The sequence below is a fragment of the Chrysochloris asiatica genome, unplaced genomic scaffold, assembly GCF_000296735.1.
Source record: "Chrysochloris asiatica unplaced genomic scaffold, ChrAsi1.0 scaffold00032, whole genome shotgun sequence".
NCBI classification, from domain to species: Eukaryota; Metazoa; Chordata; class Mammalia; order Afrosoricida; family Chrysochloridae; genus Chrysochloris; species Chrysochloris asiatica.
In genome coordinates this window covers 13,232,356-13,250,670 of record NW_006408550.1, presented here as the reverse complement: position 1 = coordinate 13,250,670, position 18,315 = coordinate 13,232,356, and the positions used below count along the sequence as shown (strand labels likewise).

Sequence of the window (18,315 nt, the reverse complement as noted above, 5' to 3'; positions counted from 1 at the left end):
TTCTACCTTCCTCCAGGCCCTCTGGATCTAGGTTCCCTCTTGAAAGCTTGTAAGCCAGTCACTTCTTGCCTTTGTAGCCCCCCGCCCCCATTTTGGGTAACCAATGTCCAAGTTGTCCATCCCTGTCTACTCTGTGTGTGGAGGGGGTGGGAATGATTCTTCTTGCTGTAAGGACTTGTTCCCTCTTTTGAGCTAGAAATTACCATGTACTTTCAAAGAACAAACAAATTTGTCTTGGAAGAAGTATAGCCAAAATATTCCTCGGAGGTAAGGCTGGCAAGACTTCATCTCATGTACTTTGGAAATGTTATCAGAAGGGACCAGTTCCTGGAAAAGGACATCATACTTGGTAAAGTAGAGGGACAGCAAAAAAGAGAGAACCTCCAACAAGATGGACTGACACAGTGGATGCAACAGTAGGTTCAAACATAACAATTGTGCAGAAGGGACCGGAACAGGCAGGGTCTCGTTCTGTTGTGCTTAGGGTTGCTATGAGTGGAAGGAGAGTCCAGGGTACCTAACAGCAACAGCAGATTACATTTCATATCACACAGTCTGATTGTTGTGGTCATATTGTTTTGTTTTCCTTTTGTTTTTCATATTATGCACATTGAATCTTTAACTTACTGGCTAACTTCTATTTGTCAACATTGGCAGCATGTTGAGTATTGTCAAGTAATAAGTATTTGGAACTGATTGACTGTATTCTTGCTAGTCAGCAATTTTAATCCTGGTGAAGCACTGTAGGATAAGCACTGGTTTATTAATAGCAAGGTGGATGGTTCAGACCTACCAACTGCTCTTCGGAAACCTTATATGGGGTCGTTGTGAGTCAGAACTGACTCCATTGCACTTAACAGCAACACCAGCCATCAGCGGTAAGTTCAGGTTCACTGTGTGTTTTGTCAGTTAGGTTTGTGTGAGTGAGTCAAGTTTGTAGGCATAGTCCACTCTTTCCCAAAATGAGGGCCTCATCAGAGACTTCTTAGATCAGAATCTTGGGGTATTGGTCTTGAAACACAGTATGCTTTTCAAACTTAATTTTTCAAATAATCAATGATATAGGCAGTTCAGGACTCATGAAAGAAATCCAAGGAGACTTTCTCTCTCTCTTTCTTTTTTTTTTTTGGTGGTGGGAGGGAGAGGAGAGAGACAGGGGAAGTGATGTGAGTACTTGGTCTCTTACAAAAACAAAAACAAAATAGTTTTTCATTTGAAGGGTTATGGATGAGTGTTACCCTGAAAAATCCCCACCTTGGCTTGCTCAGTACAAGAGGGTTGTTCTGGTATGTTTCTGCTCGCTATCTCCAGGAACTCTCTTTACTATGTGAGCAAACACATTGAAATGATTTCAGCCATTAGAGGTTTTCCTGGAATTTGCTTAAAAGAGATGACCAAATTGTCCCTCTAGTGAAGGCCTGAAATCATGACACTAGGACTAGTGGATTCGGATGAGAAGGGGAGCAGAAGGGTGAGTCAGGACCCTGGGGAATTCAGAGCTAGCTGGGGACGGGAGATGGAAATGTTCATGGAGCATCTATAAGAGTCAGGTCCTCATATGGATTTTCTCTGGTCCTTTATAACACTCCCCTCCATTTAGAGAGGAGAAAACTGAGGCTCTCAAAAGTTACTTAATGTGCCCAAGACTGTCTGACCTCAGTAAGCAAAACAAAACAGACCTTTAAAAAAAAAAAGTAATGAAGCACACATTTTTTTCTCACTATACCATTTACCTCCTGAAATTCGGTGTGGAGATGCTGGTGCTGGTGGTGTGCCTGTGAGTGCGGCAGGAAGTAGGTCCTGTGTAATAAAGAGGCAGGAGGAGGACCTGAGAACCGTGAAGACGTGTGGGGGCAGAAAGTGTCCGAAGCAAGGTTCCTCTGTGTTTAGTTAAGGTTAACTTTTGAAACCTTTTACAGTTAGAAGCACTTCAAATTTTCAAGAGTGTTAGTGTCTTTAATTGTTCCTAAAGTATGGTAAAGTCAAAAACAGATTAAGGAAGATATTATTGGGCAACAAAAATAAAAGACAGTTCCCCCTTGTCTTCAGCTGAAGAAACTCAGTGCTCTGAAGTTCACCTATAAATATTCCCTCACGCAGCTCAGATGTGAAGGGTACATAGACCAGGTGATGTTGTGTATGTGACATTTTGCAGGCCAAATTGGAGGTGAGATCTTAGAAGCTAGGTTTTCTGAGGTGGGTATTTTGTCGGTTCTGTGGTTATCTAGTCTGGTTATTACCCCAGGCATCTGTAAATCAAAGAAGCCCTTAAATTAGAGATAGGTTCGTTCATCTCTAACTGAGGAATGCTGCTCTCCTCTCCAGAGACTGTGTCTGCTCCTAATCACAGACCACTTTCGCTGGTTATAGTGTAAAATCCCTGACCTGGGCCAGAGGTCACTCTGAGGTCTCTCCTTCCACCATAGAAAACAAGTAACCCTCCACTTTTTTTCCAGTCAAGTTTAAAAAATAAATGGACTTAAATAACTTTTTACCTTGTGGCCTACTGAAAATCCAATACCTGGTCAGAGCCTTCAGGTATCAAGTTGTTTTTCCCCACATAAATTATACTTGGCAAATAAAGTTCAGAACCCTGGGAACACAGTTCCGGTTGTTGTTGTTAAGTGCCGTTGTTGAGCTGGTTCTAACTCATGGTGACCGTGTGCACCACAGAATGAAAACATGCCTGGGACTCTGCCGTCCTCACAGTCGTTAAGTTTGAACCCACTGTGTCATTCCGTCTTATTGGGGGTTTTCTCTTTCCCACTGACTCTACACTTTTTCAAGCATATTGTCCTTCTCCAGGGACTGGCCCCTCCTAATAATATGTCCAAAGTACAAGAGAACGTTTCACCATCCTCGCTTCTAAGGAGCATTGTGGTTGTCAGACTTGTTCGTTCTTCTGGCAGTCCATGAAACTTTCAATATTCTTCACCAGCATCATAATTTAGATGTATCAATTCTTCTATGGTCTTCCTTATTCACTGTGTGATGCATATGAGGAGACTGAAAATAGGTGTGGGTCAGGCATGCCTTAGACCTCAAACTGACATCTTTGCTCTTTAACAATAAGGACTTTTGAAGCTGATTTGCCCAATCATTTGATTTCTGACCTTCGACATCCAATAGCATTGAGGATAGGGATGGTGATTGTGTGTCTAGGAGCTGGCCCTGACTCATAGTAACGCTGTGTAGGGTTTCTGAGACTGTAAATCTTTACAAGAGTAGAAAGATTGCTCACTCATCTTTATCCCATGGAGCGGCTGATAGACTGGAACTTCCGACCTTTCAGTCAGCAGCCCAATTTGTAACTCACAACGTAGCCAGGGCGCCTTAGCACTGATTGTAGAGCCAATCAAATTGAAGTCTTTGACAACTTCAGTCTTTTTCCATTTATCCTCGTTAATTTATTGGTCCAGTTGTGAGGATTTGCATTTTCCTTACTTTGCAGGCTGTCATCTTTGATTGTTATCAGTGAGTATTTCAAATCCTCTTTGCCTTCAGCAAGCAAGGTTGTGTCATTTGCCTATCACAGGTTGCTAATGCGCCTTCCTCCAATCCTGATGCCACGTTTTTCTTCATATAACCCAGCTTTTCGGATTATTTGCTCAGCATCCAGATTGAATAAGTATGGTGAAAGGATACAACCTTGGTGCACACCTTTCCTGATTTAAAACCATCCATCATTCCCTTGATCTGTTTGAATTACTGCCTGTTGGTCTAAGTATCGGCTTTTCATGAGCACAATGAAGTGTTCTGGAATACTTTGCAATGCTACCCATAGCTTGTAATGATCCACACAGTCGAATGTCTTTGCATCATCAGTAAAACACAGGTAAACAATCCCAATGTGTTTTCATAAAATAGTGTTCTGGACATGTCACCTGCTGTGGGCAAAGTTGCACAACCTTGTGAATGCTGCAATTGTGACCCATTAGCTAATTATACACAAGGTAACCACATGTCAATCCTTAGCAGTGGGTGAGCGTTGTTGTTGTTGTTGTTGTTGTTAAGTGCCTTCGAATTGGCTCCAGCTCATCGTCACCTTAGGCACAACAGAACACAATACTCGCAGTCCCGAGCCACCCTCATTTGTTATGTTTGAGCCCACTGTTACGGCCACTGTGTCAGTCCATCTCATAGAGGGGCTTCCTCGTTTTCACCGGCCCTCTACTTTACCAAACTTGATATCCTTTTCCAGGATTTGGTGCCTCCTTATAATACGTCCTAAGTACATGAGCCAAAGTCTTGTCATCCTGGCTTCTAAGAGGCATTCTTGCTGGATTTTCAAGGTATTTGTTTGTTCTTCTGGCATGTCATGGCACTTTCAATAGTCTCCAACACCATAATTCAAATGCATCTAATAAGGTGGAGTGGAATTGGATGTTAATATGTACAGTTCCCACTAGTAGATCTTAGGTCTTCATTTCTCTGCTGAACAAACATTGACTGAATCCTTTGCATGTACCAGTCTCTATGGTAAACCCTGGGAATACAGTGATGCAGATGACAGACTTGGTCCTTGCCCTCAGAGTTCCAAAGGCCTTGTTATGGATTGAATTGTGTCCCCTACAAAGTACTTATATTAGAAATCCTACACTCAGTGACTATGAGTTGAAATGGAATAGATGGCAGTAGAATTGGTTTTTATACCTGTGACTATAATCCTATTTGGGAGTGGGTTGTCTTTGTTATGTTAATGAAATAACATTAGTGTAAGGTGTGCCTTGAGTCAATCTGTTTTGAAATATAAAAGATTAAACAAGAAGCATGCCAAGAGGAGGGAGGAGAGATGCTAGGCACTTGAAGATTGCTTGGGAACAGAAGTTCAGAAGTTGTTGTGAGGTGCTGTCGAGTTGGGTCGGACTCATAGCAACCCTGATGCACAACAGAACAAAACACTGCCTGGTCCTACACCGCCCTAACAGTTACACTAGAGTCCATTGCTGCTGTCACTGTGCCAGTCAATCTCATTGGAGGTCTTCCCTCTTTTTCACTGACCGTACACTTGACTTGACCCTACACATGGTGTCCTTGACTTCTAAGGAGCATTCTAACTATACTTCTTCCAACTCAAAAATTGGTTTGTTCTTCTGGCAGTCCATGGTACTTTTAGTATTCTTCTCCAGCACCATGACTCAAACACATCAATTCTTCTATGGTCTTCCTTATTCATTTCCAACTTTCACTTGTATCTGAGGCTATTAAAAATACCGTGGCTTGGGTCAGGCACACCTTAGTCCTCAAACTGACTTGAACACTTTAAAGAGACTTTGTTCTGCTGATTTAAAGCTCAGAAGAGAGCCTTGGACACTACCCTGTCCTACAGTGTCACTGTGAGTAGGAACCGACTTTGAGTTTGGTTTTGATTTGAGTTGTTGTTTTCAAGTGCCGTTGAGTTGGTTCCGACCCATAACGACCCTGTATAGGGTTTGTGAGGAGCAGCTAGTGAGCTTGAGGTAGCCACAGACAAATTAACATCTCTGAGTTTCTTTCTCACAGAATGAAATTGGAGTTTTATTTAGTCATTTCTAAGGTTCTTTTAGGCCAAAAATTCCATGATTCAATAACTGTATGACTTCTTGTTAAGTGTCGTCGAGTCGGTTCTGACTCATAGCAACCCTGGTTTCCAAGAAGCATCTGGCGGGTTTGAACTGCTGACCTGTGGTTAGTAATCCAGTGCTAATCCTACAGTGACCACACCAGGACTCCAAATAATGAATGACTTAGTTATTTATTAATTTTATTCTAAGTTTACAATAATAGAATCTTAACTTTGATGACTTAAATTCCCTTAATTAAACTTCCCTTTGATCTCTGTCATTTCAGATTGCATCTCATTTCTTGCATGTTTTCTACACAGTAAGTGGTGTGATTTGAATATGGAATGATTACTAGCTAGCCTGCTCTCACCCTGGTAAGAGTCCTTAAGTGGTTAGCTGCTAACTGAAAGGTCCTAATTCGAATTTACCAGCAATGGGTTTGAAAGGATTTCTCCCCTTGGTGCTAAGGACAGACAGAGTGCTCCCTGGACAAGTGCACCCTCCTTTGGCAAAGAGAAGGCTGATCTTAACTTTAAGAAATTGTTTTCTATTTCATATTTCATAAAAAAAGCAAGTATATGTCAAATATCTGGACACACTGTAGAATATAAAGAAAGGATCAGACCTCCTCCCTTCCTGTGAGGCACAGGATAAAGATGCGTGCGAAATCATCATAGATTTCAAAATAGTGGTGAGCCAGCCCTATTGCAGAATTGTAGGTGTTGTAGGATAAGCACTGGACTGCTAACCACAAAGTGGCTTAAATCCAATTTGGTTCTGCTCCTCGGAAGCCCTGTATGGGGTCACGGTGAGTCAGAACTGACCTGACAACACTTCACAACAGCCCTGTTACATGAGGCACGTTTTAGGCCTTAGGAAGGAAGACACCTAGGCTCAGAGCAGGCCGAGAGGGCTCATGGAAGATGGCAAGTAAACCTGAATCGTGAAGGATAGAAAGTTTTTTTGTCAGTGTGAGGTGGTGGTGAAGGTAGTAGTTGTCATCAAGTAGGTTATGACTCACAGTGACACTATACAAGGTTTCCGAGACTATAAACCTTTAGGGAACAGAAAGCCTCATCTTCCTCCTGTGGAACAGCTGATGGATTTGAACTGCTGATATTGTGGTTAGCAGCCCCAACCTGTAACCCTGTGCCCCCAGATCTGCTTAGTGCGTGGTATGGAATCTCTTTTCTGTGGATGATTTGGCTTTTGGTTCTAGTTCTGAGAGTAGGAGCACATCTGAAGCCATTGAGTGGGGGCCCTAAGAAGAACATCCTGGGGGCTGATGCTGACTAAACCTCAGAGGGCCATGTGATGAAGTCAGTACACTATTCCTCACTTATCGACATTTCACATTTACTGCAATAGTTAAAAATCTACTATCTGATTGTTCTGTGCATTAACAATCGGGCAGGAGCAAATGCTGTCTGTGATGGTTAAGGTTAAGTGACAACTTGGCTGTGATTCTCAGCGGTTCAGCAGTTATGTAATAATGGAATTTGGCAGTAACGATATAGTCATCATCCAATTTGTGATCTGATGTGGTCATCCTCCATTTTTTTCCCCGCATAACACCTATTTTTGCATTACAACCTGATCTATGGAAGCTTACCATGTCGTTAAGTGAGGCTAGGGGCTTATGGGAGTATCCTGGGGTGGAGAGTGCAGACATTCTGCTCTCCAGGGGAGGATGAGCATGTACCCTGGCTCAGGGAGGTTCTATGCTGAAGCACTGCCTTATGGGAGTATCCTGGGGTGGAAAGTGCAGACATCTTCTCTCCAGGGAAGGATGAGCATGTACCCTGGCACAGGGAGGTTCTATTCTGAAGCATTGCCTTATGGGAGTATCCTGGGATGGACAGTGCAGACATTCTGCTCTCCAGGGGAGGATGAGCATGTACCCTGGCTCAGGGAGGCTCTGTGTTGAAGCACTGCCTTATGGGAGTATCCTGGGGTGGAGAGTGCAGACATCTGCTCTCCAGGGGAGGATGAGCATATACCCTGGCACAGGGAGGCTCTGTGCTGAAGCATTGCCTTATGGGAGTATCCTGGGGTGGAAAGTGCAGACATCTGCTCTCCAGGGGAGGATGAGCATGTACCCTGGCTCAGGGAGGCTCTGTGCTGAAGCACTGCCTTATGGGAGTATCCTGGGGTGCAGAGTGCAGACTTGTGCTCTCCAGGGGAGGATGAGCATGTACCCTGGCTCAGGGAGGCTCTGTGCTGAAGCACTGCCCTCTCCTTGTCCGAAGATGGAGGAGGTAGCCCAGGGGATGAGAGACAGGAAAATTCACCAGAAGGAACTGACCCCCAAAACAGCAGAAATGCTGTGCCCAGTAGAAAGTATTGCCGGAAGGAGCAGCAGTAGAGGCCCAGAGAAGTGGCTGCAGAGATATCTGAGAGGAGTGGGCAGAGAACTGTAGCAAGCTTAGGGCTTCTCCAGAAATGCTGGAGAGCATGAGCAAATCAGGCAGTCAGTGAAACCTGCATTTGGAATGCAGCCAGAAAGGAGTGAGAGGAAAGGCCAGTGCAGATCAGAGTGACCCTTATGATGAGGTAACAGCCTACGTGGATGTGAAATCAGAAGGTCACGTCAGTGGACAGGACAGTGGGAGGTCACGAGAAGGTCCAGCTGAGGAATCGGGATATATGATTGGTAGGTAGTACACGGTAAGGAACGCTGTGGAAGAGCCTGGCCCAAACAAAAATAATTTCATGATAGAATTTGCTCAGTTGCTGGGACGTGCTTTCCAGTGCCAACCAAATGTTTCCTGATTATTACGAGATCACTGAATGAAATCATCTCTTTGAGGATATTGTCTTCCCTAAGTAGCTTTAGCTTTGCAGTCCTTCATGGGAGAAAGGGGTATACCTTGCAAGTAGATGAATGTGCGGGCTTTGACATTTGCTCTGTAACATTCTTTTCTTCCTTCAATAAATCTGTGTCATTAATGACAACGTGTAAGTCAACCAGAGGAGAAACAGCCTATTGGATGACGGGCTTAAGTGAATCTTGGTTTATGCCCTAATGGTCAACATATGGGCCTCTGTCAGCCTGGAGTGGCAGGAATTTCCAAAGACACAGGCCTATCCACAGAGACAGGGAGAGTGAGCGCCATTCCTCCAGGTCCCAGAGGTGTGGGTCTGGGAACTATTAGTGAGAGCCCTCTGTTCCTCCTCTGCTGTCAGGAAGATGCATGTTGGTGGAGACAGAAATGTTTTTACACTGGGAACCCTGACTCCATTATTAATTTTATAGCTCTGGGGATAAGATGCTCTCTTCTGAAAACTTTCCTCAGCATTGCCCCACCAAAAGTACATCATGTGATCCCAAACGATGTACCTTTAAAATTCCGTTTCTTCCTCTTCCTTCTCCCATTGTATCTGGGTGCTCTTTGCAAGTCAGATGCAGGCAACACTTGCAGGGAGTGGAAAGATGTCAGGATGGAAACAGCACCTTCTCAGCATAGGTGGCACCTGACCCCACAGACCTCTCTGGATCTTACACACACTGAGCTTAGGCAGGTGAGCTCACATGGTTTGGTGGAAATATGGCAGAAGAGTCTGCATCTGGGGCCTGGGACTGGTACCCAGGAAGGTCACACACTGGAATATAGTTCACAAGCAAAAAGCAGAGTCGAGTCAAGAAAATGAGCTTGCCATTTCTTTCTTGAGTGAACTATGTAAATCAGGGGCAAGAAGAGATAACTTATCCTAAATAAGCAATATGAATGATGCTTTAAAGTAAATGTGTTCGCTGTTAAGCATCCCGAAGTGTGTTTTATGCCCTAATGGTCATGTCCTTGAATGATATGGCCAATGATAGCGTCACTACTCAGATATATTAAAGAATTCCTTTGGAGTCATTTTAGAGCTGACTACACGTGCTTTTATAGACACTGTGTGGTGCAGCTGTTCTGTAAATAACAATTTGGTTTTGGGAAATGATTCAGAGAATCTTTAGCATTGTCTGGTTGTTGTTGTTGTTAAGTTCCATTGAGTCACTTCTGACTCATCACAAACCAGTATAGTGTTTCACAGGAGTGACGGGTCAGTTTGAACTGCTGACCTTGCAGTCCTGTGGTTATCCTACAGCGCCACACCAGAAGTCTGGAGAGTTAGATATGAAGAATTCCATTTTTGATGAGTTACCAATGAAGGAATTGGCAAAGAACAAGGCACCAGGAATTGATGGAATAAACATTGAAATCTTTCAAGAAAGTGGAAGCACTCACTCATCTCTGCCAAGAAATTAGGAATACAAATATTTGGCCAACCGATCGGAAGAGATCTGTATTTGTGCCCATTCTAAAGAAAGGTGACCCAACAGAATGTGGAAATCATCAGAGAATCTCTTTGATATCCCATGAAAGTAAAGTTTTACTAAAGGTAATACAGAAACGGCTACAAGCATACAGTGACAGAGAACTTCCAGAGGTTCAAGCCGGATTCAGAAGAGAACATAGAACAAGGGCTGTCATTGCTGATATCCGATGGATCTTGGCTGAAAGCAGAGAATACCAGAAAGATGTTTCCTGTGCTTTGTTGACTACACAAGGTCTTTCGATTGTGTGGATCATGACAAGCTATGGACAACATTGGAAGTATGAGTATTCCAGAACACTTAATTGTGCTCTTGAGGAATCTGTACCTGGAGCAAGAGGCAGTTGAACAGAACCTGGGAATACTGAATGGTTTAAAATACGAAAGGTGTGCGACATACTTATTCAACCTATCATTACTGATGTCCGAGAAGCTGGATTATATGAAGAAAAATGTGGCTCAGGATTGGAGGAAGACTCATTAACAACCTGCGATATGCAGATGATACAACCTTGCTTGCTGAAAGTGAAGAGAACTTAAAATACTTACTGATGAAGATCAAACACCATAGCCTATGGCATGGATTGCATCTCAATATAAAGAAAACAAAAATCCTCACCACTGGACCAATAAACAACATTCTTATCAACGGAGAAAAGATTGAAGTTATCAAGGACTTCATTCTTCTTGGATCAACCATCAACACTCATGGAAGCAGCAGTCAAGAAATGAAACGACATATTACATTGGGCAAATCTGCACAAGACCTTTTTAAAGTGTTGAAGAGCAAAGATGTCAGCTTGAGGACTAAAGTGCACCTGATGCAAGCCATGGCATTTTCAATAACTTCATATGCATGCGAAAGATCGACAATGAATAAGGAAGACTGTAGAAGAATTGATGCATTTAAATTATGGTTTTGGAGGAGAATATTGAAAGTGACATAGGCTGCCAAAAGAACAAACAGATTTGTGTTGAAAGAAGTGCAGCCAGAGTGCTCCTTGGAGGCCAGGATGACTAAACTTCATCTCTCATTCTTCGGACATATTATCAGGAGGGACCAGTTGCTGGAGAAGGATATCATGTTTGGTAAGGTGGAGGGTCAGAGAAAAAGACGAAGACGCCCCAGTGAGATGAATTGGCAAAGTGACAGCATCCGTGGCCGCAAGTGTGGCAACAATTGTGAGGTTGTCCCAGGACCAAGTAGTGTTTCATTCTATTGTGCATAGGGTCGCTATGAGTCGGTACCGACTCGATGGCACATAACAACAGCAACCAATGGGTGACATGGGCTCTTCTGGATTGAAAGGTTTGGCTTTTTATAGTGTCCTCAGCAATGGGAAAATATTCCCTACAAAAGTTACGTATCAGGACCTTTACAAGAACTTCATTTGATAAATTAAGGAAGGGAACAGGAATGATACATACGTCCTGGTCACATACTATTACAGTGAACCTGCTTCATGTAAGTCTGTGCTGAGAGGCAGAGCATTGCAGTGGTCAAGAACTTGAGCTCTGGAATCAGACATCCTGGCTTCGGGTCCTGGCGTGCCACCAGCTAGTTGTGTGTTTGATCTCAGGCAAGGCACATGACCTGCCTGACCTTCTATGTCCTCATTTCCAAAGTGATAATGAAATAGTACCTGCCATAGAAGCTGAAGAGGCACTGCAGGATAATGCACTGAATCACAAGGTCGGAGGTTCAAGCCCACCAGCTGACCCTACACAGGGATGCTATGAGTCAGAACCAACTCAACGGCACTCATCAACAACAATGTATGCAAAATGCTTCTCACAGACATGCTACGACATGGGTGAACTTTGAAAACATTATGTTTGAAATAAGTCAGATTCAAAAGGACAAATACTGTTTCATTCCATTTATATGAAATTATCTAGGCTAGGAAATGCTTAGAGACAAATGTGGTTACAGGATGTGGAATGGGGCGGTGGGAGGGAGGAATGGTGAGTTGTTGCTTCAGGGGTGTATTGGGTTATTTGGGGGGGGTCATAACTTTTTTTTTAATATATAGTGATGATGGTTGCACATAGTGTGATGAATGTGATTATGTCGCTGAATTGTACATCAAAGACTAGTTGAAATAGCAATATTTTTGACAATATCTAGTTTACCACAGTTTAAAAAACTGCTGTCACAGGGTATAGTCCATATAAGTACTTTGTAAACAGTGGCTGTAATAATAAAGAGGGAGTTAAGGGAGGTAGAGAGAAAGGAAGAAGAAAAGACTATGGAGGAGGGGAGAGACAAGTAGGGAAAAACAGAAAATAAAGGGCCAATGGCCCTCAGTTCTCTCCAGCTGTGCCCGTGTGAAAATGGGCTCTTTGGGGTTATGCTGGCTTGTTTCCCTATGGGTTCTTGCTGTGATCTAAGCAGCAGTGAATAGCTCATTAGCTGATAAAGTTGGGATATTATTTGGGACAAAATCGTTTCAAATATTCACAACTTAACGTGGGCAAAACATTGAACAAAGTGGCTCCCTTTGATTAAACACACACAGATAAACACATACACATATAAAATGCAGTTTTGATTCTTATCTTTTATTGAAAACATAATGGCGATTCACTCGGATATTTCAGAAAGGCTGATGGGAGGTCTCTGAGATAGTTCAGCCCTACTGTGATCTTTCGCACTGAATCTTCATTATAATCCCCCAGAAAGGAAGCAGGCACTGCACATTTTGTAGAGACTCTGTGTCCTGGAAAAAGCTCTCTTTAGAGTTATGAGGAAGTGACAGTACGTGTCAAACCCTGCCCTCTGCCCTCAGTCTATCATTAGATCTAATGAAACTCACTCCCCAAAGCTGGGCCAATTTGTTGACTGTGTCTTTACAGTCTCCTCACCTCCCTCTTCCCCTATCAGCTGACCAGATCTCTGGGGTCCTGATGTCTCAGAGGGCCCATTACCTGCTCTAGGCTGTGATCTCACAGCTGCTCTCACCTCAGTGGCCGTGACCCTGAAAACCCTCTCATCTTCTTTCTTCCGGGCCTTCATCTTGTGGAGTGGCGTGTTCAGATGAATTCTGTTTTCCAGCACTTCATAACTGATGCTGAACTGCTGAAGAGCTCATTGGCAGAGTCTTTGTTTCCTTTACTGAAACCAGTCCTGAGTTAAACCCTTGCCAGTGGCTATTGCTCTGCTAGTTCCTCTCTCAGATTTTTGATGGTGTTGAGGAGACCATGTCACTGTTCAGAGTCCAGACCAGCTTTCTACATCTGGGGACAAAAAGCACCAAGACCGTTATGCAGGGCTGAGTCAGTCTACAAACTCAGATCTCTAAAGGCATCAAGTCACTGGGAAAAGGCCACCAAGTTAGATGCCAATACAAAGAGCTACATGATACAATCACCTCCCCAGGATGAAGGAAGCCCCTTATCCACCACAACCCCAAATGGAGACAAAGAACTCTAATTGCATGGTTAATAGAGTCACATTCTAAGGAGTACCCATTGGTGGAAGACTACTTACAAGCATAGCTTATAAACAAAACACAAAAAGGTAAAAATTCAAAGCCATCTCTGGAATGCCAGGTGAGAGTCCATTTCACATTTGCTGGAGTTTCCATTCATATCTCCTCTGTGCATATTTCCTAATCTGTGTCTCCTTCTGCCCTCTCTCCTGAGTCCCAGAGGAGAATTCAGTGAACACTTCCCTGTAGTCACAGCAAATGCAGCCTGTCTCAAACTGAATGCACTGTCTTTTCTAAGCCTGCCCCTCTCCAAGGGTTCTGCACCTCAGGGAATGGCACCAGCCTAAATCCAGCAGCTCAGGCCAGAAACTTGGGAGTCCCTTTTGGCTCTTCTCATCCGCTCATCCATCTAGCCAATCACCGTGCCCTGCTCCTCCATTCCCAAACGTCTCTCAGTCCATTTTCTCTCCCATTCCCCTGACTGCTGTCTGAGGTCACGCTGCCATCTTGCCTTGCCAGAGTACTATGGTGGTCTCCAGTTTAACACCTTGCCTCTGGCCTCAATCCTTCTTCTTGTTGTTGGTAAGTGCTGTCAAATTGATTCCAACTCATAGAGACTCTGTATAGGTTTCTGAGAGCAGCTGGTGGGTTTGAACTGTCAATGTTGAGGTTAACAGTCCAGTGCTTATCCTACAGCGCCACACCAGGACTCCACTAGTCATAGTAATAACAAAATTTGGCATAACTGCAATATGCTCAGCTCACTCCCTCTAGAACACAGGGCAGGGTCTTTGTTTTGTTCACTGATGTCTCCAGATTCCCAGGGCTGTGCATGGTCCTCTGTACACACTCAGTAAAGACCTGTCCAGTGAATGAATGACAGTTGTTCTGTTAGACATTCTGCATGATCTCAGCCCCTCCTTGCCACGGCCCTATGAGGAAGCACTGCTTTCATCCCAGATTTGCACAGGAGGAAACCAAACCTTAGCGAGATTGCACAGCTGCTCCAAGGTCACACACATGATACTTGGCATAGCTAGGATTTGAACCCTGATTTATCACAGATGTAAACAACCTCACTCAAGCCCTGTGGGAGTGCAGTAGCTCCATACAATAAGCACTGGAGGGTGAACCATAGGTTGGCAGTTCAAACCCACCAGCTGCTTCTGAGAAACCCCTGCACAGGATTGCTATGAGTCTGAATTGACTTGATGTCACTTAACAACAACAAAATGTGGTGCTGTAGGATAAGCTCTGGACTGCTAAACTCAAGGTCAGTGCTTCAAACTCAGCAACTGCTCTTTGGTAACCCTATACCGGGTCACTAAGTCAGAACGGACTCGCCGGCACTCAGCAGCAAGTGTCTTTGAGCTCTACCCGCCATGGAGCTCTGTGTGGTGTTTTCCAACTCTGCTGGAGGTGACAGGAGGTCTCCAGCAAATGAAACCGTGATGCTGACACAGAAATGCGCCTATTTCTTGCTAGATTACACGATGAGTTCACTGAGAATAGGAGGCAAATCCAAGTAACCAAGTTACCTTTGCCTCCTCCGAACTCCAAGCAGCCAGCACAGTGTCTACACATGTTTGTGTTCAATCAGTTTTGCTTTTGTTGTGTGCTGTGGAGTCAGTGGGAATCGTATGTGACAGAGTAGAACTGTGCCTTCAGGTTTCCTAGGATATACTCTTCGTGGAAACAGGTTGACAGATCTTTCTCCCTTGGAGGTACTGGGTGGATTCAAACCACAGACTTTCAATTAGCAGTAAAGCACTTAACCACTGTGGCACTAGGACTTCTTCGTGAATGTTTACTGGATTAAGTAATGAGAGTGTCTGGGAGTACTTTCTGTGCTGTTGGTAATTTTGAGCAAATTTGTCCTCGTTATCCTGACTCTGGGCCAAGCTGCTGCCTCTTCTAACCTTTTGCTTTTTCAGCATGCTAGGCTCAGGGCCTTCCCTGGCTGACCCCCTCCTCCACCCTGACCCCAGCCCTTTGCTATCCTTCCTGTCCCCACGAAATTCCCCTGCCTGTCTTCCTGCTGTCGGTGCCCTGGTCACACAGAGTAAGTTTGGCCCCTGCCTTCTCCTCTTGTTGACGCCACGCCTTGCTGGAACCCTGCGGCTTCCCTGGTCACTGTCAGGCGGGGGTAACACACTTGGATCAAAAGTTCCAACACAGCACAGAGAGTGATAACTCGACAAAAGCCACGAAGCACTATGGGACATTGGAGGAGGGAGAAACTTCTAAATGATGGAGGATCTGCCAGTTAATCAAGTCTTTGCCTTTTATTAATCCTGGAAAAGTTGGGTTTTGTTTTAAATAGAGTTTAGCTTCTCTAGGTTTATCAGTCATTTATTTAGCGCCTTTGATTGCAAGTAATAGAAACGGCAGCAATTTAAACTAAAAGAGGGATTTTATTATAAGAGCACAGAATGTCTAGGAACCCAAAGGCTGGAATGCAGCCAGGCCTCAGCGAGAATCAGAAGCCAAGCCAGAAAACAATGCAGGTCCTGGACAGCAGTCTCGCTTCAGGCTTCATCTGTCTGCTTCACTCCTGCCTCTCTGCAGACCTCATCGTGGGGCATGGGTGCCGGTGGCTACAGGGTTAATCATTGAAACACTGACAGACTGTGTCAAAATCACAAATGCCCAGAGAAGCCGACTTGATTGGCTCAGCTTGAGTCAGGTGTCCAGCCCTGGTCCAATCACTTTTGGCTAGTGGAGCCAGGTAATACTGAACAACATGGCTGACAGGAGCCTGTCAGTGGAGAAAGAAATACAAGGAGTCATTGTAAGCTGAGCAGACTGCTCAAAAATGTTTACCACACTTGTCTCTGTTTTCTGATCATATTCTTATGAAAGAATTGTGGGTGCACCCCCAGACCAGGCCATAATAAGAGACTACCTATCTCAGATTCATCTTCAAGAATAAACACATAAATATAGATTTCCATTTAGCAAACATCTTGTTTAACCAAGATGTTCCACTGGTAATTCCTAACTAAGCATATTTTGGTTGCTAGTTTTGTTCATTGAAGGCCTGTGATTCTGGTTGCCATCAGGTACTTCACACACAACTCCCATCTACTTGATTACACCAGGGAACAGAGAGGGTTATCTGGTAAACCAGACTGGGCTTTTCTCTGACTTCTAAGTTTCACAAGAATGATGCCCACTTCTCCCCTTCAGCAACCAGAGTTCTACTCTTTTCCTAATAAGCCAGAGAAGATAGAATTCCCTCCTTTCAAGGATTTCACACCCTGACAGATTCGGAGAGAGGTAACCTTTGCCACTGCTTCCTAATGTGCTTTGAGGTAGGGAGAGGGAAAATGAGCTAGCTCATCTTTCATTCTGCTCTGGTTCTGCCCAGTCAGTGAGTCTAGCTCTGGATCTGTGAAGCCTAGGCTGAGTTAGGACAACCTGAAGAGTATATCTGACTCAAAAGCTAGACTCAGCTTGACAAGGTGAGTCCAGAGCTTCATGTCCATCCTTTCTGGACTTGGCCTTTTGACACCTCTGATCTTACTGCACGTGACAGAGGGAACACATGCCACATAGGTCCACACAGGGAGCATATGCCACATGGGTCTACATGGGGCACATGTCACATAGGTCTACACAGGGAGCACATGTCACATAGGTCCACACGGGGAGCACATGTCACGCGGGTCCACACAGGGAGCATAAGTCACACAGGTCCACAGCAGCAGGCTGTGGTGAGCGTGTCCAGGGCCCTGTCTGGAGGGAGGACCGCAGGGTTGCCCGCCTCTCCTAGCATACTGCACTCCCAGACCCCTTCAGTGACACCCTCCCGGCTTCTCTTCCAGGCTCCCCAGGTACAGCAGGCCGAGTGTGCAACCTGACCTCCAGAGGCATGGACAGCTGTGAAGTCATGTGCTGTGGGAGAGGCTATGACACTTCCCACGTCACCCGGATGACCAAGTGCGAGTGTAAGTTCCACTGGTGCTGCGCTGTGCGTTGCCAGGACTGTCTGGAGGCTCTGGACGTGCACACATGCAAGGCCCCCAAGAGTGCCGACTGGGCCACCCCCACATGACCCAGCGGAGGTCTCCATCCAGCCTCTCTCCTGCCAGGATACCGTTGGATCTGCAAGGACACAAGACCCTTGGGTTATCTCCTGGGGGATAGTTCCTAAGGAATGCGGCCTTTGTCTCAACAGAAGTCCCTTTCTTCCCTCCCTGGGCACCAAGACATAGACATACATATTCCATCCATCTTCCAGCATCCTGGGGTCACACCTTTTCCTGGTGAGTTCTCTTTGGACGAAGCATGACAAGCTATTAAAGGGGAAGGATGGTGGATCCAGATAACTTTCTCCACTCACCTACACTTCTCCTCTTTCTCGAGCAGTTGGCAAGGGAGAAGTGTATCACAAAAGAATTTTCTCTATGTCTTCCAACAAATTCTCACAGTTAAGAAATGTCATGCTTTTCTCTGGGGGAGTAAAGAAAGCAGAAATCAACTCCCACTGAATTAACATTGATTCTTGAAAAAAATTTGAGCGAGGCATTTGTCTGATCAAGTGAATTTCACAGCACCACCCCCATGGTTAATTGGTAATTGCCAGGAGAAGGATGTCTTTTAATACATTTTAGATTTCAAGTGCATATTTTTCAAGGCATGTATTGCCATATTCAAATCTGATGTAATAAAATGGGAATGTGTGTCCCCTGAAACAGAAGCATTTTGAATCTTTGCAATAACAAAGTCCTTAGGAGATGATTACTTTGAATTATTTTCCCTCCATATAAAGAACCTGTAGGGAATGAAACCTCCTTCTCACTTTGGATCTGATATGAATTAAAAAGAGGACTGATGAACTGGCAGTGTTCTGTAAGTGCCGGGTAAACATGGAGGAAGACAACTCAGTGAGTGGAATATCAGAAATGTGTCTGTACAGCTAAGGAAAAAAAAATGGGGAAATAAAATTCCTATTTGGTGTTATGCATGTGACCCATGGAATTTTGTAACTGAAACAACTCTGAGAATGAAATCCTTTG

General features: G+C 44.5%; 1 protein-coding gene across 1 annotated transcript in view; it reads left to right on the top strand.

Annotated features, from left to right (window-relative positions):
• WNT2 (wingless-type MMTV integration site family member 2) overlaps positions 1–17,351 on the top strand; it is a 50,626-nt gene extending 33,275 nt beyond the window's left edge. The window contains exon 5 of the mRNA XM_006859313.1: positions 17,122–17,351. Coding sequence (XP_006859375.1) covers positions 17,122–17,351 — 230 coding nt within the window. The remainder of the gene's footprint in view (positions 1–17,121) is intronic.
• Positions 17,352–18,315: the final 964 nt, after the last annotated feature.